At 46.1% G+C, this 22500-nt stretch overlaps 1 protein-coding gene across 1 annotated transcript in view; it reads right to left on the bottom strand.

The window, feature by feature from the left end:
- Nucleotides 1–46: 46 nt before the first annotated feature.
- LOC144530201 (protein Wiz-like) overlaps nt 47–22500 on the bottom strand; it is a 62484-nt gene continuing 40030 nt past the window's right edge. Inside the window, 6 exon segments of the mRNA XM_078269680.1 lie at nt 47–3401; nt 8700–8856; nt 11760–12084; nt 16121–16332; nt 19633–20187; nt 20984–21493. Of these exon segments, the coding sequence (XP_078125806.1) occupies nt 3032–3401; nt 8700–8856; nt 11760–12084; nt 16121–16332; nt 19633–20187; nt 20984–21493 (2129 nt within the window). The 3' untranslated portion in view covers nt 47–3031.

Below are 22500 nucleotides of genomic sequence, written 5' to 3'. Positions count from 1 at the left end.
CCTACCAGACTCTGGTACACTAGCCTGGGCCTACCAGACTCTGGTCCTACCAGACTCTGGTCCACTACCCTGGTCCTACCAGACTGGTCCTACCAGACTCTGGTCCTACCAGACTCTGGTCCACTAGCCTGGGCCTACCAGACTCTGGTCCACTAGCCTGGTCCTACCAGACTCTGGTCCATTAGCCTGGTCCTACCAGACTCTGGTCCACTACCCTGGTCCTACCAGACTGTGGTCCATTAGCCTGGGCCTACCAGACTCTGGTCCACTAGCCTGGGCCTACCAGACTCTGGTCCACTAGCCTGGTCCTACCAGACTCTGGTCCACTAGCCTGGTCCTACCAGACTCTGGTCCACTAGCCTGGTCCTACCAGACTCTGGTCCATTAGCCTGGTCCTACCAGACTCTGGTCCATTAGCCTGGTCCTACCAGACTCTGGTACATTTCATTTGTACAGAGAGTCTGGCCACTCTCCATTGACAAGTGTTAACTCCCTTGAAGGCGGGTACTCCTTAGCCAACTCCTTGGCCACTAACGGAGCGAGCTGGAAAATCAAACTGTTCCTGAACCCCGTGGGGAGGAGGGCCACAACATCATGGCCCCCAACACAAATCAGCAAAGATTGTTCTTGCTCGGGCTTTAATTTCTGGATATTCGGCAGCGTTGCCACAACGGACCGAATGGCTTCGCTCGCATCTTTCTCCGCCGCCATTACTGAACTACAACTCAAACTAGAGCACGACCTCAACGTCATCGTTCTCAGCCACTCCCTCTGTTCCCTAGCCTAGAAATCTAGACCCCCCTAGCAGCAGCAGATGTAATCTGCAGCAGGGTCGTCTAGCAACTCTCCGTTGGCTTGCGAGCTGGAAAAACCAAACTCTGGTCAGGCCAATCACATCGTGTATAGAGTGGGTGGGCGGGGCTTATGGCTGCTGCTGGTGAACAGCGTCTCTGGAAGACTTGGAGTTCAGCTTTTCTTTGAGAAAAGAACAAAGAACGGCCCTGAAGTCATTCTTAAAAAAGGAAGACGTGTTCAGAGTTTAAAGTGTAATCTATCAGCCAGCGTTGCTCTGATTGGTTGGAGAGCTATCCTATTGGTGCAGAGGGAATCTGAAAGACAACCGTTTATCCCGCCCCTCAGATTGAGCCCTGCCAATGGGGAGTTCCCAGACCCAACATCTGGATGTGGGTCAGACCCAGACCCAACATCTGGATGTGGGTCTGGCTTATCTGTTCGCTGATTGGACCGCCAAATATTTGGTCGGAAAAAAAACCCAAGAATATACTACAAAACCACGGCGCAGCCAGAACGCAGCACACACGTGCCCAGCGGAAAATTTGGGTTAGGGTTAGATGGATTAATGTTATTGTACCTGGAAGCCCTAGGTGAGTAATGATAGCATCAGTTGACAGTTGTGTCAATCAGGTTCACACACTGCCCCCGAAACTTTCTTCAGTCATAGAAACATTTTTGGATCATTTGGGGTTACATTTTCTGCGTTTTTTCGTATCCGTAGCAAGCATTTTGACACTTCAAAATCAAGCAGAAAGCACGATTATCAAGCAGTGCTCTAGTCAAGAACACCTTTGTAGAGTCCAAGACAAGTCCAAGACCAGGACAAGTCGAGACCAAGTCAAGACCGAGTCCAAATGAGAGACCGTCAAGGCCGAGAAAGAAAGGACTCCTCTTAAAGACCACTTACTTACCAATGTCAATGCCCGTTCTAGGTGAATTTTAAATTAAACCAATGCCTGTTTTCTGAACAAGTGTGCTCCAGATATGGTTTTGTTTCAAAGGAGGAAGTTACTTTAGAAACAAAAGCATATATTGCTGTGTTTTATTAATCCCACTGCAGTTCTAGGCACGACCCACCCCAGCAGTCCGATTTAGGCATCGACCTTGAGTAGTTAAGGTCAGGATAGCCGATTGGTCAGGGGATAGCATCTGAACAAATCAAGGTCCGTTACCTCGTGCAAGCTTGGCCGCCTGGCCAATCGTAGCGTGCGAATGCTGTGAAAGTCCAGGTCTTGCCTAGAACTGCAGTGGGTTCCATAATAATGATATATTGCTGGACTCCGTCGAGACCAACTAGAATATTTGGCGAGACCAATGGCCAAGTCCAAGTTCAAGGGTGTTGTCAAGGTATCCTAAAATAAACTTTGAAAGGATGAGGATAATCCCACAGTGCAATCTCAGGATTGGATGGAGCCAATATTTCCTATTTCTTTCTCTTTTTAAGAAGGGAGAGGACAACATAATCATCCTCACTGCTTGAAAACTCCATTTTGTATTGTTTGGCGAAAGATTTCGCAAAGGATTAATTAATATGCATCGGAGTCAGAGTGCAAGGTTTCTGTGTGTGACGAAAAAAGGCCTACGAAAATTTCAGACTCAGTGTGCAAGGACCTTTAGTCATTGTCGAATATCGCCCATTTAAAATGGGCCTTTCAGTAAGTGCTAAGTGACAACGTCAACATTAAAAGTGCCTGTTTTAACACTAAGTGTTTGAAAGTCTCAACCACGAGACTAGCATGGTTATAAAAGTCATTCAATCTCAGTCTGACTGGTCTAAGTAACGCTAGTAAGTTTGTAAAGGGGAAAGGGTGCAGAAGTGCGGTAGACAGGGGTGGGGGTTGAAGTTTGATAAAGGGCTACATTAACCCCTAAATCCCCCAGCGAATGGGAGGAGAGGTACAGCAAGGGTCCATGTCAACACCTGGACATTCAATATAAACAAGGCAAACACAAAAAACATTGGTTCGTCTCTCCTCGTAACCTCCGACACTTGATGACCCATCTGTGGTGCGCGGCTAAGCCCTGAGAGCTTCTTTCCCATGGCAACAGGTCTTAGTAACAGTGTAAAAAGCTGCTTCAAAAAGGTGCGTGGGACTCAGAGGGCTCTTTGAAGGGAAAACGCTCCGCCTCAACACTTTGTGAAGGCCAAAGGAAGAAGAAAACGGATGGACGAAAATATATAAGAAAGGCAACAAGAAAACTAAAAGGGGCTTAAATGACAGTGATGGATCTGAGCTCACACTGTCTGGGCGGGGAGGGGAATAGAAGTTGGAGATAAGGTGGGCTGCTCCTCTGAGACCGTAACAATCTCTGTGGCAGTGACGGGCGGAGCGCGCTCGGCCACCGGAGGCGTATGGGAGCGGTTGGGAGCGTTGGCGTGGCCCAGGGTGGAGGTGGAGGTGAGGGCAAGCGTGGTAGAGGTGGTACTGGAGGTAGAGGTGGAGGCTGGGGCAGAGGCCGGGTCGCCCGCAGGGGCAGGGGGTTCAGCGGAGGCGGCTTTGGGCGCAGCGGGCCTGTTGTAGTTCATCTTGAGGATGTGCTGCTGGAGGTGTCTGATCCAGTCCTCCTGCACCGACAGCGGGCCGTGAAACTCCACCTCGCAGAACCTGACGCCGACAGAAATACATATTAAAAAGGTCCCATATTGTAAAAAAGTCAGATTTTCATGTTTAAAAATAAAAATAAAAATCATAAAGCAGTATTAAGTATTGAAATGCTCAATCCACAGAGAAATGCAAACTCCCTATTCAGAAACTGTGCTTTTAATGGACTTCTGTACGGTTGTGATGTCACAACTATACTGTGCTACAGTGCCGTTACATTCATTCCCCAGCTGAAATGACTGAAGAGACGCAGAGAGAGTAGCTTTAGAAGACCTGAAACACTGACCAATCGGAGCAGACTTGTCTTTTTCAAGAGTAGTGCTTAAAGAGACAGGTGTTAAAACGGAGCGCTACAGACAGACGGTGTATACGTAAGTATTTTCAGACACAGTATGAGAAAAATAAACATTGAACATTAAAGGTACACTATGAGTTCCTGCAGGGTTTCAGCACAATTTCATTTTTGTCTCAAATGGTAGTCATCTCTCCTTGATCCGCTAGCTGCCTGGTCCCTGAACGCACCGTGAAAAAGCCCGGTCTCGGGAGACAACACAGGGGTCGTAAAAGTCAAACAAACACTAGAGGCACAGGCTGGGCACCAAAATACACCAAACCACGTTCCAGCCAATCACTGACAAGATGGTTGGGGGAGGGGGTGGGGCTTAGTGACAGTTAGTCATGACAGTTACAGAAACATGGGGGGAGGGGCAAGCTTGCTCCGTTTCATTTGAAATTTACTTGGAACGTCAACAGAAGTGACGTTATGCAGGAACTCATAGTGCACCTTTAAAACACGTAAACATGTTTTAGTCAAGGGGGTCGGCTTCGCTTCAGAGCTCCAACCTCCTATGGCGCCATTTTGATGCTACCAAGCCATCACCTCCCGTTAGCATCCCGTTAGCATCCCATTAACTCCCATTCATTCTGACGTCACTTTGACAGAGAATACCTTTACATCTGAAGCGTTTAAAGACTCTATTTGTCCGTTGTTTATTTCTAAAGAAACACGACAATGTATAAAAGGCTCCATTACCTTGTAGCTCACGTTATGGCTCCGTAGCAGACGTTTTTATAACAATAGGCTAACGATTGGGTCATAACCACGAGACTTCCTGTCTCATAGTAGAGGAGTTACCGTATAGTACAGGAGAAGCTCTCAGGCAGTTTGGACTTCCATCAGCTGTTTAAGTGTAATGACTAATGTTAACTATCATTTTAGTGATCAATAATGAGCCTGTGTCTATGTTATCTCCTTACATATACCTACGCTCTCCGTCTCTGCTAGATTGGGAATGATTGAGATTTATCATCATCATTAATGGAGTTTAAATTTGACTCATACAGTGTCTGAATTATAAGAGGCCTCTGCTCTTGTTCTGCCACTATTTCACACTTCGATGAGTCGAGGAAGCAGTCTTTCATCACGTACACCTGGTGAACGACAGCAATGATAATGTGAGCAGCCCAGGGACTTCTGTTCATTCAAGCAGCGAAGATTATATATAGGCATAGCCAGCCATACATGATGGACAGCAAGCAGAGCATCAGTCATATGAGTGAGTTTGACATTGACATTTATTTGGTAAGTGCGTCACCATGCATGAATAATGGCAGTGACGACGCTGAGGAGCGAGACAGAGAGGTCAGCCGAAGCACTTTGCATCCAACGGTGATATTACATTACATTACATTACATGTCATTTAGCTGACGCTTTTATCCAAAGCGACTTACATTTGCTCTATATGTCAGAGCAACTGGAGCCACTAGGGGTTAAGTGTCTTGCTCAGGGACACATTGGTTGATGTATCACAGTGGGAATCGAACCCAAAGGCATGCGTCACATCCACTGCGCCATCTCCACCCATATTAGAAACAAACTACATCGATGCTAAAGCCTCACTAAATCAGTGGCTGCACTTTTTTAACAATCATTGACTGAACGAAATGGTTACAGCATACAGTATATCCAAGAGGGTCAGCTTCTCTCCGCAACACGTAGCTCCTATGGCGCCATGTTGACGCTACCAAGCCATCACCTCCCGTTAGCATCCCATTGACTGCCATTCATTCTGACGTCACTTTGACAGAGAATACCTTTACATCTGAAGGGTTTAAAGACTCTGTTTGTCCGTTGTTTATTTCTAAAGAAACACGACAATGCATAAAAGGCTCCATTACCTTGTAGCTCACGTTATGGCTCCGTAGCAGACGTTTTTATAACAATAGGCTAACGATTGGGTCATAACCACGAGACTTCCTGTCTCATAGTAGAGGAGTTACCGTATAGTACAGGAGAAGCTCTCAGGCAGTTTGGACTTCCATCAGCTGTTTAAGTGTAATGACTAATGTTAACTATCATTTTAGTGATCAATAATGAGCCTGTGTCTATGTTATCTCCTTACATATACCTACGCTCTCCGTCTCTGCTAGATTGGGAATGATTGAGATTTCTCTTGGCACAGCTACCAGAAGACTTCCAACTTTCAGACAGGTTGCTCACGTCACATCTACGTCTTCAAGCTCAGTTGGAGGCTGCTCAGTAACGCTCAGCCATCACCGGGAAAGAGCTTCTAATGGCCTTCACTGGTCTCCGTCCAGAGACACGGGACCTGTTGGTCCAGTTTATATACAGTCTATGGTTTTAGTAGAAGCCTTTTTCACAGCAGACTTGTCATAGTAGGAAAAGCACAGCTGATATTAATAACCTTAACAATGGCTTAGTTCCATCAAGTGTCCCAGTAAGCTATTTCAGTGAGTCAGCATGCTCAATACCAGGGTCTCTCCTAAGTGGAACGCAGCCATCATTAATGGGTTTGAACACACCTGTGCTGTTCCTACTATGACATGTCAACATGTCTGCTGTGAAAAAGGCCTATACAATAATGCAAAATAACACTACGAGTGATCTACATATTCTGTTGCTGCAGCAGGGTTTTCACACAAAGGAATAAAACACAAACTGACGGGAGTTAAATTCAGCGCCTCCCTCGGGAACAGCTGATTCTGGTAAAACTGGTGTCCTGCAGTTAAATCAGGACTTTAGAGCTCATTTCAATTGCCTGAAAACCCCAAATGATTGTATTTCATTTCATCAGAATATAGTACATTAGCAACTAAAAGTAGAGTACTGCTCAGCAGGGGGTTAGGGATTAGGTGACTATTTTAAACGTAGCCAGACAGTTCTATTAATGCTGCTGTCTGAAAATGTCAGACTGATCTCACTAAGTGCCGTATGTATGACACACTAATTTGTATGCCATTTTGGCGTGTTATCAAGACGCATAAGCTATCTATCAACGCCGTTTGGCCTCCATTGACCTACGTTACATGTGAATTATCGCCGTAGCGAGTAGTATGAAAGAACAGAGGTTGGTTGGGGTGGCAGATGGGTAAAACACAGGACTTTCACCCAGGAGAGCTGGGATCGCGTCGCGCGTGTGGTGTTTATCAACCATTTTCTTTTTAATAAAGCCTTTCCCAATGTTCTTTCCCTAAACCCAACCTTCTTTCTTTTTTTTAACACGCGTGTGACGTTGTTCTCGCAATAGCACGGCACGTTCTCGCAATAGCACACCGTTTACGTCAGCGTAGACATACACGCGGATAGCTCAAAATGGGTACAGATAACACACCACTTGGCTTTAGGAAAGTGGCGTGTATGATTACGCAAAGTCCTGATGTGATGTTGGAAAATGTCTAATGTTAAAGGCCCTGAACATTTTCTCCTGGGCCCTGGGATGCCCTACTCTAACACCATAGACTAGTGTTTCTCAAATGGAGGTACGTAGCACTCTGGAGGACTGCAGGGGGTACGTGAGATATTTAACAAAATGTTTAATAGTTACAAGGCTGTTGTCCAGAACATTGTTCCTCTTTATGTAGACTTTATTTTCCTACCAAAAATGTGACATTTGTGTCGCCTTCATTGGACCTAATCTATCCTTCCTTCCTCCTACTGTCCTTCTACTTTTACAAGTTTCTCGCTTGTTTCTTCTTATGTCACTATTTCGACCTATTCTTGCCTTCCTTCCTTCCTTCTTTCTACCATCTTTTTTCCAGGTTTTTGTCTTTTTTACAGTTTTTGTCTCCTTTTCTCATCAGCATTTAAATGGTTTTTTTTTCAGGTCCAAGGCTGTAGTTTAGTAAATCTATTGCTGACATCGCTGTATTGTTCCTCTTTATAGAGACTTTTTTTCTACCAAAAATGATTAACACTGGTCAGGGGGTACTTGGCTTAAAGAAACAACTCAAAAGGGGTACATTATTGAAAGAAGTCTGAGAACCGCTGCCATAGACTGTAAAAAATAAGCTAAGCTAAAACGCAAAATCGCCGATGTTCAACCGTTCTGAAGCGAGTCATCCAGGGGAGATTTACCGACGGGTAAACACAGACCTCCAGGTCCTGAGCCATTCATCTGCATGTACGGGAGAACAGAAAACCTGCAAACTTTCCCTTAAGGTACCAGCTAACGCTAGCTAGCTAGCTTGGTTGGCAGAACGTTGAACAAGACATTTTTAGGCGACCAAAATGTTCCTTTGTTAACTTTGCTGAGGTGAAAACACAGTGAGAGGGTCAAAGATTAAGATGAACACATGGACAACAGTTAAAAACAAGTTGAGGTCTATTTTAATGTCCACAGTGTTAGCACGGTTAGCATCGCTAAGCCTCTGTCCTGATTGACAGGTCCTAAAGCATCCCCTGCTTTATCGTCTATTTTAAAATAAATGGCACCATAATTAACTAAATGAACATCACGCTGTGTTGAAGAAGACTTGAAACTAGCGATTGAGACCATGAACTCATTATGAAAATGTTTACTGAGATAATAAATCAAGAGAGAAGTAGGCTCATTTTCTCATAGACTTCTATAGAAACAGACTTCTTTTTGGAGCCAGTGGAGTCTCCCCCTGCTGGATGTTAGAGAGAATGCAGCTTTAAGGAGACTCCCCCTGCTGGATGGTAGAGAGAATACAGCTTTAAGGAGTCTCCCCCTGCTGGATGGTGGAGAGAATACAGCTTCAAGGAGTCTCCCCCTGCTGGATGGTAGAGATAATACAGCTTTAAGGAGTCTCCCCCTGCTGGATGGTAGAGAGAATGCAGCTTTAAGGAGTCTCCCCCTGCTGGATGGTAGAGAGAATGCAGCTTTAAGGAGTCTCCCCCTGCTGGATGTTATAGAGAATGCAGCTTTAAGGAGTCTCCCCCTGCTGGATGGTAGAGAGAATACAGCTTTAAGGAGTCTCCCCCTGCTGGAAGCCTTGTCCACTAAATGTCCAGTCTGTGTCTAACAGGTTTCACTCACCGGCACTTCAGGGTGTAGAACTTGCCCACCAGTTTGACCAGCGGGTAGGAGGGTGGTTTGGGCACCAGGGCGGGGACAGTGCCTGTGCGGGGGGGTTTAGGAGGGCTCTCTGTCCCATCTGGGCAAGACGGGTGCTTCAAGGGCCGACGCTCAAAACCTTAGCAAGAGGAGGAGGAAACGACAGACGGGGTTGGTGCAAAGTGGAGCTGAGCCACAATACAGGTACTGCTCATATAATTATAATATCATGAAAAAGTTGATTTATTTCAGTAATTCCATTCAAAAAGTGAAACTTGTATAATGTATACATTCATTCCACACAGACAGATATATTTCAAGTGTTTATTTCTTTTACTTTTGATGATTATAACTGACAACTAATGAAAACCCCAAATTCAGTATCTCAGAAAATTAGAATATTGTGACAAGGTTCAATATTGAAGACACCTGGTGCCACACTAACCAGCTGATTAACTCAAAACACCTGCAAAGGCCTTTAAATGGTCTCTCAGTCTAGTTCTGTAGCTACACAATCATGGGGAAGACTGCTGACTGGACCGCTGTCCAAAAGACGACCATTGACACCTTGGACAAGGAGGACAAGACACAAAAGGTCATTGCTGAAGAGGCTGGCTGTTCACAGAGCTCTGTGTCCACGCACATTAATAGAGAGGGGAAGGGAAGGAAAAGATGTGGTAGAAAAAAGTGTACAAGCAATAGGGATAACTGCACCCTGGAGAGGAATGTGAAACAAAACACATTCAGAAATGTGGGGGGGGATTCACAAAGAGTGGACTGCAGCTGGAGTCAGAGCTTCAAGAACCACCACGCACAGACGTATGCAAGACCTGGGTTTCAGCTGTCGCATTCCTTGTGTCAAGCCACTCCTGAACAAGACACAGCGTCAGAAGCGTCTCGCCTGGGCTGAAGACAAACAGGACTGGACTGCTGCTGAGTGGTCCAACGTTACTTTCTCTGATGAAAGTACATTTAGCATTTCCTTTGGAAATCAAGGTCCCAGAGTCTGGAGGAAGAGATGAGAGGCACAGACTCCACGTTGCTTGAAGTCCAGTGTAAAGTTTCCACAGTCAATGATGGTTTGGGGTGCCATGTCATCTGCTGGTGTTGGTCCACTGTGTTTTCTGAGGTCCAGGGTCAACACAGCCGTCTACCAGGAAGTTTTAGAGCACTTCATGCTTCCTGCTGCTGACTATGGAGATGCAGATTTCATTTTCCAACAGGACTTGGCACCTGCACACAGTGCCAAAGCTACCAGTACCTGGTTTAAGGACCATGGTATCCCTGTTCTTAATTGGCCAGCAAACTGGCCTGACCTTAACCCCATAGATCATCTATGGGGTTAAGGTCAGGGCAGCAAACTGGTCTGACCTTAACCCCATAGAAAATCTATGGGGTAATGTGAAGAGGATGATGGGATGCTCCAGACCCAACAATGCAGAAGAGCTGAAGGCCACTATCAGAGCAACCTGGGCTCTCCTAACACCTGAGCAGTGCCACAGACTGATCGACTCCATGCCACGCCGCATTGCTGCAGTCATTCAGGCAAAAGGAGCCCCAACTAAGTACTGAGTGCTGTACATGCTCATACTTTTCATGCTCATACTTTTCAGTTGGAACATTTCTAAAAAATCCTTTTTTGTATTGGTCTTAAGTAATATTCTAAAGTTCTGAGATACTGAATTTGGGGTTTTCATTAGTTGTCAGTTATAATCATCACAATTAAAAGAAATGAACATTTGAAATATATCAGTCTGTGTGTAATGAATGAATATAATATACAAGTTTCACTTTCTGAATGGAATTACTGACATAAATCAACTTTTTCATGATATTGTAATTATATGACCAGCACCTGTACACATACATATACATACACATACATACATGTCAGTGCATTGGTCCAGGATCGCCCTGTTAGAGTTACATTACATGTCATTTAGCTGATTCTTTTTATCCAAAGCGACCTACAATTGCTATATGTCAGAGGTTGCACGCCTCTGGAGCTACTAGGGGTTAAGTGCCTTGCTCAGGGACACATTGGTTGATGTATCACAGTGGGAATCAAACCCAGATCTCCCACACCAAAGGCATGGGTCATATCCACTGCTCCATCACCACCATTGTTACAGTCATTACATGGAAAGCCCATTATGTGGAGTTTTCCTTCTAAACCCAGCAGACGTATAATCTGCAAAACATTCTCTCTTTTCTCATTTCATTTTGGACTTCCAAGTTTAACACTTGTGTTGTTTTGCCTGTTTTATAAAGCATAAAGTATTATCGTATACATCTTCTACGTTCATTCCAACTTATCACCGCTAGTTTTACACTTTAATTCATGGTCAATAAACCTCATTTATATTAAATTACGCCTCATTTTGAGTTAAAAAACCCAGAAATTATGAATTACTTCAGCTAATAATTAAGATCAGAGGAACGTATGTTGATGCATAATTACAGCAGTTTCGTGTATGGAACCATTCATGTTATTTTTGGGTAATTTGGTTGAAAGAATCCCATATTTTTGATACAGAAACTTTGAAAACAGTTCATATTTGACCCAAAGACAATTTAATTACAAGCTACTTTTCAAAGAACCCCCCCCACCCAGCCAATATATAAAATATAAAGGTCCCTGAGGTTAACAAAGTGCCATTTTTACCCTAATGAAGCACCTTGTTTTCAGTGTTTTTTAGCATAACAGACTTCTTTTTATTTGATCATCTAATGTATCCCACAGTTTACACTGCTGTTGTGCAGCAGTATGAAAATATTTCATTTTATCGATGACATATTGTCATTTCAACTTCATAAATCAATGCTATTGGTCACCCTTTACGTCTGTGGGTTTCACTAACATTTAAACAGCAATTAGACATTGTTTGACTTCTTTTGAGAAAAAAAGCTCAATAAAATGATCTCAAATGTGTTTTCATTTCCTGTTAAAAGCAACGATTTCAGTTTTATCTGGACAGCAACGACATGTAGCCTATCTGACCGGGTCGTCAGAGCAAAAACAAAAGTGGCATCGTGACGTACCTCTGGGTAGGCGGACGTTAAGCTCACTGCGAGCCACCTGTGCTTGGAGCGGGAGGCCGGCGGCGAGCCGCGAGGGGCTGGGACTGCTGCGCCCGTGCCTGAACGGAGCGTGTAGGCTGGTACCGGATTCACTGTCAGCAGTCCTGGACGAGCCCTGGCTGACATCGCAGCTCAGCGGCCGCACCAGGCTCAGAGCCAAAGATGAAGACCACTGGGAGGAGGAGGAGGAGGATGATGAGGAGGAGGAGGAAGAGGAGGCCTTCTGCGATGAGACGGGGAGGATATGATCAGAATCCGCTGATGCAGTGAGAGGAGAAGTGCTCTTCTGGAAGAGGGACAGAGAGGAGTTTTCTAATCAGCATCATATCAACAAGAGACGCTTCAGCTGCCGTGGGCTGATGTCATCACATTAACCAAACTAGTTGCACTAATAGGGTCATAATGAGGCCAAATAATGTGAAATAACAAAACACAACAGTGATAGCATTAATCATCCTCATGTTAAAGCTGCAGTGGGTAGAAAGCAAAAACAACATGAGACCTCTTCCTGCAGCTCTCCCTCTCCCCTCTCTGTCACACGGGCAACGCATGTGTAGTAACAGCCAATAGGAACGCTCCCTCTCTCTGAAATGACCTGTGATTGACTCTCCCGTCATGGGATAATTATCTAAAGCACGTGTCAAACTCAAGGCCCGCGGGCCAAATCCGGCCCCTCGCAAATTCTGATCTGGCCCGTACGTGTGTATGTATGTGTGTGTGTGTGTGTGTGTGTGTGTGTGTGTGTATATATATATATATATATATATATATATATATATATATATATATATATATATATATATATATATATATATAAGGCGACTTTGAGATGCAGAAATTCCCACACAGCCTGTGAAACAAACTGCCTTTGTCGTCATTATTGACGTTAAAAGACTCCTTTAGAGCTATAAGTAAACGTGCTTGGTCGGGACTATTGCCGTCCCTTTAGAGCTATAAGTAAACGTGCTTGGACGGGACTATTGACGTCCCTTTAGAGCTATAAGTAAACGTGCTTGGTCGGGACTATTGCCGTCCCTTTAGAGCTATAAGTAAACGTGCTTGGTCGGGACTATTGACGTCCCTTTAGCGCTATAAGTAAACGTGCTTGGACGGGACTATTGACGTCCCTTTAGAGCTATAAGTAAACGTGCTTGGTCGGGACTATTGACGTCCCTTTAGAGCTATAAGTAAAGGTGCTTGGTCGGGACTATTGCCGTCCCTTTTGCCGCAGTTATGTTAAGGAAAAGGTCGTGAGTGGGCGTACGGTTCTGTGACACGTGGGAAGAACGGGTCGGAAAGAAAAAAATGACTATAGCAAGCGTGACGTGAACCCTGCTCTCCTGGTGAAAGTCCTGTGTTTGACCCCCCCCCCCCCAACCAACCTCCTTACATACTCCTCTCTAAATCCTCTCTAACTGCTGCTCTATTATTCGTCTCATCAGACGCTGACAGCCACTGTCCAAACGTCCTTATTTTACGAGTTCAGAATGAGAACGGGTTGGAGTTTTTCTAACGTTACTAGTTGTTGCAACAGCATGTGAAAAAAAACTACAAAGATTGCTCGGCCAAAAAGAACGTTAATCTCAAGATAAAAAAATTTACGCCGTTAAAATGGGTTTGCGTTAACGCCGTTAATAACACGTTTAACTGACAGCACTAATTTCAGGCAAAGCATGCAACCCTCCTCCTCCAGTCACCATCACCCACGGCACCCTGGGTCCTCCCCCGTCAGACCGCTGCGTCGACGCCTTCGGTCTGGTTTTCGGGCTCCTTCACTGCCACCACCAGTGTCTAGACTCCATCGGAGGATATGTCCTGTTTCTCTACCCCAAGGCTGCCCAATTTGGGGCCCGCAGGCCAAGTTTGGCCCGTGCTCCCCCATGGCATTTGACATTCTCATGCTTATTCTCCATCTTATTTTGAAAGTGCTGTAAAAAACGGAACTCCGTTTTGTGCAGCTAAAAAGTACTGAGTTTGACAGCAACGTAAAGCACAATGCTGGTACACTTCCTTCACGAAAAATCACAAAAATGACGGTATTTCTTCTCTCTCCCGCTCCCCCTCACGTGCTGTGAGCCGTGCTAACATCACTGGTTTTGAGTCAGCCAGTAAAGATGGAGCGATCGAGGCAGTGGCACACCGATGAAAGAACATTTAGTAAGTCAGCTGGAGCCCTAATGTTGAAAGACTGTTGAAAAGCAAGGACAGGGCTCATGTCTCCCACTATTGCAAGTGATAAATAACTGTAAACCTTCTGTAATATGGGTGCAGTGTTATTTTCTAAATTATATTTATTTTTAATGTTCATTTTCTATAAAATATAATACATATTCCCATAAAATCAGCATTTACTTTTTGGCCCGTGGCCTTTCATCAGATACGATGGAGTCTAATCTCCAAAGACTCTGTACATACGTCCAAATAAATCTTTGCATATCTGCAACGAAGCCTCTCCTGATTTAAATGATTAGTACTCGTAAATGTTGAAGGCCGAGAGAGAGGGAGAGCTGCAGGAAGAAGAGGTCTCACTCTTTATTTAATGTTGATAAACTAATCAATGGTCAGTGGTCTACAGGATGAGTCAGTACAGGACAATACATGCAGCTTAAGTGGGTTCATTTCTCCAGAATGAAATACAAGGACGTTAAAAGGTGATTTCTTTCTGTATGTGTGTCACATCACAGCTCAGGGAAAAGGTGGGACAGTGACGCAAATGCACCAGAAACTAATTCAGGAGGGAGAGAGAGAAAGAAAGAGAAAAACGTACGTTTTTTCTTGTATCAATGGCATGCCATGATTTATCTGATGATGAAACGTAAGCTGCCAGGCACCCTGGTTACTATAGCAACTATCAAGTCAATAGCGGAGTTGTTCTGGCATCTGTCGACCCTGTGATTTTTGTTTTGCAGGGTGTAAAGACACATTATCTACAGGAAGGCTCAAAGCTGTCTGACAACACGTCTATGAAGCTTTCCAAGACACAAAATGTCTGTCGAGCCACCAGCCGAGAAACCTTAGATCTGCAAGTAGGAAGTCTATTCAAAGACAGCGGGAGGAAAAGAGAGTATGTCACAGAAGTAGCACAGTAGGTTATGAGCTTGTATTGCTGCTGAGCTTTGTGGGAGGCACATGTTCTTGTGCTGATATTTTACACAATGCCATTCACACTCGAAACAGACTTTGCAGAGGTGTCAGAGGAAAAAGATAAAGCCGAGTATTGTCTGTTAAAGGTCCTATACATGCTGCTTTTTGGATACTTTTATATAGGCCTTAGTGGTCCCCTAATACTGTATCTGAAGTCTCTTTTATATAGACCTTAGTGGTCCCCTAATACTGTATCTGAAGTCTCTTTTATATAGGCCTTAGTGGTCCCCTAATACTGTATCTGAAGTCTCTTTTATATAGACCTTAGTGGTCCCCTAATACTGTATCTGAAGTCTCTTTTATATAGGCCTTAGTGGTCCCCTAATACTGTATCTGAAGTCTCTTTTATATAGGCCTTAGTGGTCCCCTAATACTGTATCTGAAGTCTCTTTTATATAGGCCTTAGTAGTCCCCTAATACTGTATCTGAAGTCTCTTTATATAGACCTTAGTGGTCCCCTAATACTGTATCTGAAGTCTTTTATATAGACCTTAGTGGTCCCCTAATACTGTATCTGAAGTCTCTTTTATATAGACCTTAGTGGTCCCCTAATACTGTATCTGAAGTCTCTTTATATAGACCTTAGTGGTCCCCTAATACTGTATCTGAAGTCTCTTTTATATAGACCTTAGTGGTCCCCTAATACTGTATCTGAAGTCTCTTTTATATAGACCTTAGTGGTCCCCTAATACTGTATCTGAAGTCTCTTTCCCAATCTGTTGACATTTCTGAATGTCTTCCTCCAGCTGCTTAATGAAAGCTTCCACACAAACAAACCTACATGTGTCATTATATGAGAACAACATGAGATGTTAACTGTGTCGGGCTGGGACAGAAATATCTTAATGCCTGTCTGGCTTAAAGTACCGACACACAGGAAACGACTTAATGACTGTCAATGAGCCTATTGGCAGTTTCATTTTGAGAGGTTCTGTTTTTACTTCCCGTTTCCCTCCCCTGCGTCCTCTGATAACAGCTGACAGTAGATTGACGTTTTCACAGCTCTGTGCCGGCTCCAAAAATCTGAAGAAATGACAACAATCCCAAAGCAAAAAGCTGTCCGTGTCGCCTGTGATTCACACAATCCTACGCCGTGTGTGCTCTGCACATCTGCTCCGCTGAAGGGTCGGCATACGCTACGCTACACGTGCAGTGTACCCAAAGCATGATCTCCTCACCTTCTTCAGGGTGGATCGGTTGCCCTGCATGTAGCTGCGATGCATCTCCAACACCTTCTGCGGCCTGCTGCGCATCCAGGCGCTAAGCGTCTCGATGGGGGATCCATTTACACACCACTCGGTCACACCAAACTGCCTGAGGTGAGCTCGCGCGTGGCTGGCCAGAGCTTTACGGTTCTCAAAGTAGAAGCCGCACAGCTCGCAGCTGGGATCTGAAAAACACCAAACAGGAAAGGAGGAAAGGGACGAGAGATCTCCTTTTAAAGAACGTCATCAGCACAATACAACAGGATTTATGGAAGCAGATGAGAGACAGAAGTATATGAATTTTAACAGTCACTAAATACCTAATATTGAAATATGTTTACTTTGACCACGTGTCTGTATTTATTATGTTTATTTGTTCATATTTCAGTCCCTCCAGAAAAACGTGATTATGCAATCGCATAATTCAATGTCCATAAAGTCTGCATATTTATGCGGGGGGGGGGGGGGGGGGGGGGCACTTTCACGTATAAATTGCCGATTTCCGCGCAACATATGCAGGGCTTGCATGATGTCATAATCCCCGCATTTTCGTTGCATAAAGTCCCAAATATCTTAGCAGAAAGATGAAAAATGTTACGTTTACTTCACACAAGAGCAGCTGTTTCCCTGCTGCCATGAGAACGTTATGAAGTAACGTTATGAAGCGACGTTAAGAGGCGACGTGATGAAGCGACGTTATGAGGCGACGTGATGAAGCGACGTTATGAGGCGACGTGATGAAGCGACGTTATGAGGCGACGTGATGAAGCGACGTGAAGAGGCGACGTGATGAAGCGACGTTATGAGGCGACGTGATGAAGCGACGTTATGAGGCGACGTTATGAAGCGACGTTATGAGGCGACGTGATGAAGCGACGTTATGAAGCGACGTGACGAGGCGACGTGACGAGGCGACGTGACGAAGCGACGTTATGAAGCGACGTGACGAAGCGACGTGACGAAGCGACGTTATGAAGCGACGTTATGAGGCGACGTGATGAAGCCGACGTTGAGAGCGACGTGATGAGCGACGATGACGCTATGAAGCGACGTTAAGAGGCTGACGTGATGAAGCGACGCTATGAAGCGACGTGATGAAGCGACGTGATGAAGCGACGTGACGAGGCGACGTTATGAAGCGACGTTATGAGGCGACGTGATGAAGCGACGTTATGAAGCGACGTTATGTGACGTGATGAGGCGACGTGATGAGGCGACGTTATGAAGTGACGTTATGTGACGTGATGAGGCGACGTGATGAGGCGACGTTATGAGGCGACGTTATGAGGCGACGTGATGAAGCGACGTGATGAGGTGACGTTATGTGACGTGATGAGGCGACGTGATATGAGGCGACGTGATGAGGCGACGTTATGAGGTGACGTGATGAAGTGACGTTATGTGACGTTATGAGGCGACGTGATGAAGCGACGTTTTGTGACGTGATGAGGCGACGTGATGAGGCGACGTTATGAGGCGACGTGATGAGGCGACGTGATGAAGCGACGTTATGAAGCGACGTTATGAGGCGACGTTATGAAGCGACGTTATGAGGCGACGTTATGAGGCGACGTGATGAAGCGACGTTATGAGGCGACGTTATGAGGCGACGTGATGAGGCGACGTTATGAAGCGACGTTATGAGGCGACGTGATGAGGCGACGTGATGAGGCGACGCGACTGAGGCGACGCTATGAGGCGACGTGATGAAGCGACGCTATGAGGCGACGTGATGAAGCGACGTTATGAGGCGACGCGATGAGGCGACGTGATGAGGCGACGTTATGAGGCGACGTGATGAGACGTGATGAGACGTGATGAGGCGACGTGATGAGGCGACGTTATGTGACGTGATGAGGCGACGTGATGAGGCGACGTTATGAGGCGACGTTATGAAGCGACGTTATGAAGCGACGTTATGAGGTGACGTGATGAAGCGACGCTATGAGGCTGACGTGATGAGGCGACGCTATGAAGCTGACGTGATGAAGCGACGCGATGAAGCGACGTTATGAGGCGACGTGATGAAGCGACGTTATGAAGCGACGTTATGAGGCGACGTGATGAGGCGACGTGATGAGGCGACGTGATGAAGCGACGTGATGAAGCGACGTGATGAAGCGACGTTATGAAGTGACGTTATGTAGTGACGTGATGAAGCGACGTTATGAAGCGACGTTATGAAGCGACGTGATGAAGCGACGTTATGAAGCGACGTTATGAAGCGACGTCATGAAGCGACGTTATGAGGCGACGTGACGAAGTGACGTCATGAAGCGACGTGATGAAGCGACGTTAAGAAGCGACGTCATGAAGCGACGTTAAGAAGCGACGTGATGAAGCGACGTGATGAAGCGACGTGATGAAGCGACGTGATGAGGCTGACGCGTGATGAGGCGACGGATGAGGCGACGCGATGAGGCGACGTGATGAAGCGACGTGATGAAGCCGACGCGATGAAGCGACGTGATGAAGCGACGTGACGAAGCGACGTGACGAAGCGACGTTATGAGGCGACGTGATGAAGTGACGTTATGAAGCGACGTTATGAGGCGACGTGACGAAGCGACGTGACGACGTGACGAAGCGACGTTATGAGGCGACGTTATGAAGCGACGTTATGAGGCGACGTGATGAAGCGACGTTAAGAAGCGACGTCATGAAGCGACGTTAAGAAGCGACGTTAAGAAGCGACGTGATGAAGCGACGTTATGAAGCGGCGTCATGAAGCGATGTTAAGAAGCAACATCATGAGGCGACGTTATGAAAAACGCAGCCGAAAACGGTCATCGAGCAGCAGAAGGAGAGTTTGGAGTGAGAGAGAAACTTGTGAGGGACTGGAGAAAAGGTTAGTCTTACTGCAATGAAGAAAACAAAGAAAGCTAGTCGCGCTGAAATCCAGATGGCCAGAGCTGGAGGAAGGAGTCCACAGATGGGTGCTTGAACAACGTGCTGCTGGGAGAGGCTCGTCAACAGAGCTGTTACGTTACGTTAACATAGATACACCTACCGTATTCAGCCCCTTGTTCTGGGGGCTGTTGGGTAGTTTAATAACTGTTAATGTGTTACGTTAACATAGAGGACACCTACCGTATTCAGCCCCTTGTTCTGGGGGCTGTTGGGTAGTTTAATAACTTGCCTTTCCAGATTAAATGTCTGTTCTTGGTCTTGGATTTTGTGAAATAAATGTCTAAATAAATGCGACTTATAGTCCATTGCGACTTATATATGTTTTTTTCCTCTTCATGACGCATTTGTTGACTGATGCGACTTATAGTCCAGAAAATACGGTACTCATATTCAGCTTTTGAAATGTTCAAAATCAAGAAATCTCACATTTTAATTTCAAAGAGGTGACTTCTGACCAAATAAATTCAGATTGTTTTCAAAGTCAAATATTAAGTATTTAGAGTCTGTTAATACTCTAATTCTTACGTCTCTCATGTGCTTCCATAGAGGATTCAGCATAACATTTAACGGCTCACCCTGGTGTCCGTGCTTGTCTGGGGAGGGTTTCCTTTTGAAGGAGAAATCGTGTGGCAGAGTTGAGAAAGTCTTAGGCTGATGTGGAGGCGAGTGGGCGCTCTCTGCTGATTGGCCCTCGTCAGACAGAGGCCTTTTCCCCAGCGGGGACAGCCGGAAAAACTTCCCTGCAGGCAGAGCGGCAGACGCGGAGCCCAGGCCCTGCTTATGGAGCCGCGACCCCGACTGAAGCAAACTGAGCGGAGACTTACGGAATCTGGAGCCTGACTGGTAGCCTGAAACACCCAAACCCTCTGTGTTCTCCCAGAGCGGACTGCTGGCTCCGTGGCTTGCCTCCTTCTTCACCCCCTGGTCCGAGTGAGAGGAGGCACCCGCCCCTCTCTTGTGCATAACCTCCCTCAGGGTGTCGATGGGCGAGCCGTTCACCGACCACTGGGTGATGCCCATTTGGCGCAGGTGGGAGCGGGCGTGACTGGAAAGGCCTTTCCGGTTCTCGAAGTACTCCCCGCAGAACTCGCAGCGGATGTCTCTTGTAGGCTCCGCTTCGTGGGACATGGCTACGGAAAGACAGGAGGGACAACGTCAATGTAGGGCGATATTATATCGAGTTATGAGACTAAATATCGTCTTAAACTTGGGATATCGTCATATCGTAGTATGACCAAAGTGTTGGTTTTTCCTGGTTTTAGAGGCTGCGTTACAGTAAAGTGACACAATGTCACAGACTGTTTACTGGTTACCTACTGAAGCGCCCTAGTCAACATTTTCGCTAGCGGGCTCGCCACCAGTTTCTCTTCACTGACCAATGACAAGCAAAGAAAACAGGCTCCGCCCTCTACAACCTCGATGGCTGCAGCTGATTGGACGAACGTGTCACGTGGGTCTGGCTGCTCCCCGACCATCATGGCGTCTCGTTCAGAACACGATCTCATATTGGACTAAAATAGTTCACCGTAACGTGTTTCTGGAAACATCTGAAGAGAGAAACAGGCCGTGCAGCTGCTGAATCTGTCTTCATTTCAGATCAACAAAGGTCAGTTTAACAGACTTGTCAGAGCCGGCCACTCCTCATTTGCACAAAGTTGGCTGAATTGAACTTTATGCAAACGAGGAGCGGATGGGAAGCAGGGAAATGACGCAGACAATGGACACACACCGCAACATCGGCTCGCTTCACGGCGCTTCGCGACTATTCGTGGCGCTTTGGGCGTGCGGTGTGTTCCTGGCGTTCTACATCTACTGCATACACAAAAAACACACTAAAAGACGGGAAAAATAAAACAATAAAAAGCATAACGGGGGCTCTTTCAGTTGCTAAATAAACCCTGGAGACAAACAAAGGATCCAAGGTACCCAGGTTGAGGGGGAACACCGTGTCAGAGCTGCTCCAGCTGCAGCTGAGAGCTTCACCGGAGAAGCCGCCAGATCTTGCCACGCCTCTGGGCGCCGTGACGTCCAGCTGCACCGGCTCGGGCTTCAGCTTGAGGATCAGCCCGCTAGAAGATGACGGAGGCGTTGACGAGCTCGATTTGGATGGCGCTGACGGCGCGGGGCTGGAGGGCCGGGCGAAGGCGAAGGGTAGGCGGCCGAGGAGGGTAGCGGAAGGAGAGGAGGAGGCCGGCAGAGGGGAGCGAGTGGGCCTGGGAGAGGACGGAGGGGGAGTTTTGAGAGGTTTGAGAGGCAGAGCGCAAGGCAGGCCCCGTCTCGTGATGATCTCCCTCAGGGTGTCGATGGGCGAGCCGTTGACCGTCCACTCGGTGATGCCCATCTGGCGCAGGTGGGAGCGGGCGTGGCTGGACAGGCCTTTACGGTTCTCAAAGTACTCCCCGCAGAACTCGCAGCCGATTTCCTTCGGAGGCTCGCCTAAAACGATCAGAGACACAAAACTGAAAATGTCAACGTGTAGGGACGGGAAAAAAGATCGGTACAGCGTAGCATTAGGATAGTTTACGTGGCTAAACTATCTATACAAAGACGCCACGTATTGATCTTTGATTAAATACATTTTAGGGCTGCAACTAACTGAGCAATAACCCAGCAACACTGTCTCTGATCAGCACCTGTTTACTGGTTCCACTTATTATCATCATTCTTTATTTCAGAGCTGCTCATATTGTAATATAATACTTATATAATAACATAATACTTATTTATTTCAGCATCTTTCACACTATGCTCCATAATAATAATAATAATTTATCACAAAAATAATGTACTCCTGCACACTTTGCACTCTTCATTGCACTACTGCCTCAACCTGTCTATACTGTTTCTGTTATACTGTGTATATATTGTTTGTTTTGTATGAGTAAGTAAGTAAGTCATTTTCTCGATAAATCAATTAGCTGTTTGGTCTATTAAATGGTGAAAAATGTAGATCAGAGTTTCCCAAAAAGCTCAAGATGACGTCCTCAAATGTCTTTGTTTTTGTTATTTACTGTCCCAGAGGAGAGAAGAAACTAGAACATATTCACGTTAAAAGCTGCAGCAGGTAAGTCTTCTAAAACTCCCTTTCTGTCATATCTGCTGAAACTGACCCGATGTTCCAGTAGAACTACAGGAAGCAGGTCATTAAAATAATCAGCTCCTCTGGCTCCACCTACAGCCTGGAGAGAGATTTACAACAATCCACAGCTCCCTGTTCAGATGGACCAATCAGGGCCAGGGGGGGTGTCTAACTGTTCAGATGGACCAATCAGGGCCAGGCGGGTGTCTCACTGTTCAGATGCACCAATCAGGGCCAGGGGGGTGTCTAACTGTTCAGATGCACCAATCAGGGCCAGGGGGGGGTGTCTAACTGTTCAGATGCACCAATCAGGGCCAGGGGGGTGTCTAACTGTTCAGATGCACCAATCAGGGCCAGGGGGGTG

This window comes from Sander vitreus, chromosome 15, assembly GCF_031162955.1.
Source record: "Sander vitreus isolate 19-12246 chromosome 15, sanVit1, whole genome shotgun sequence".
Classification (NCBI taxonomy): domain Eukaryota; kingdom Metazoa; phylum Chordata; class Actinopteri; order Perciformes; family Percidae; genus Sander; species Sander vitreus.
Note: the sequence above shows the minus strand (reverse complement) of the source record. Positions and strands in the feature narration are given on the sequence as shown.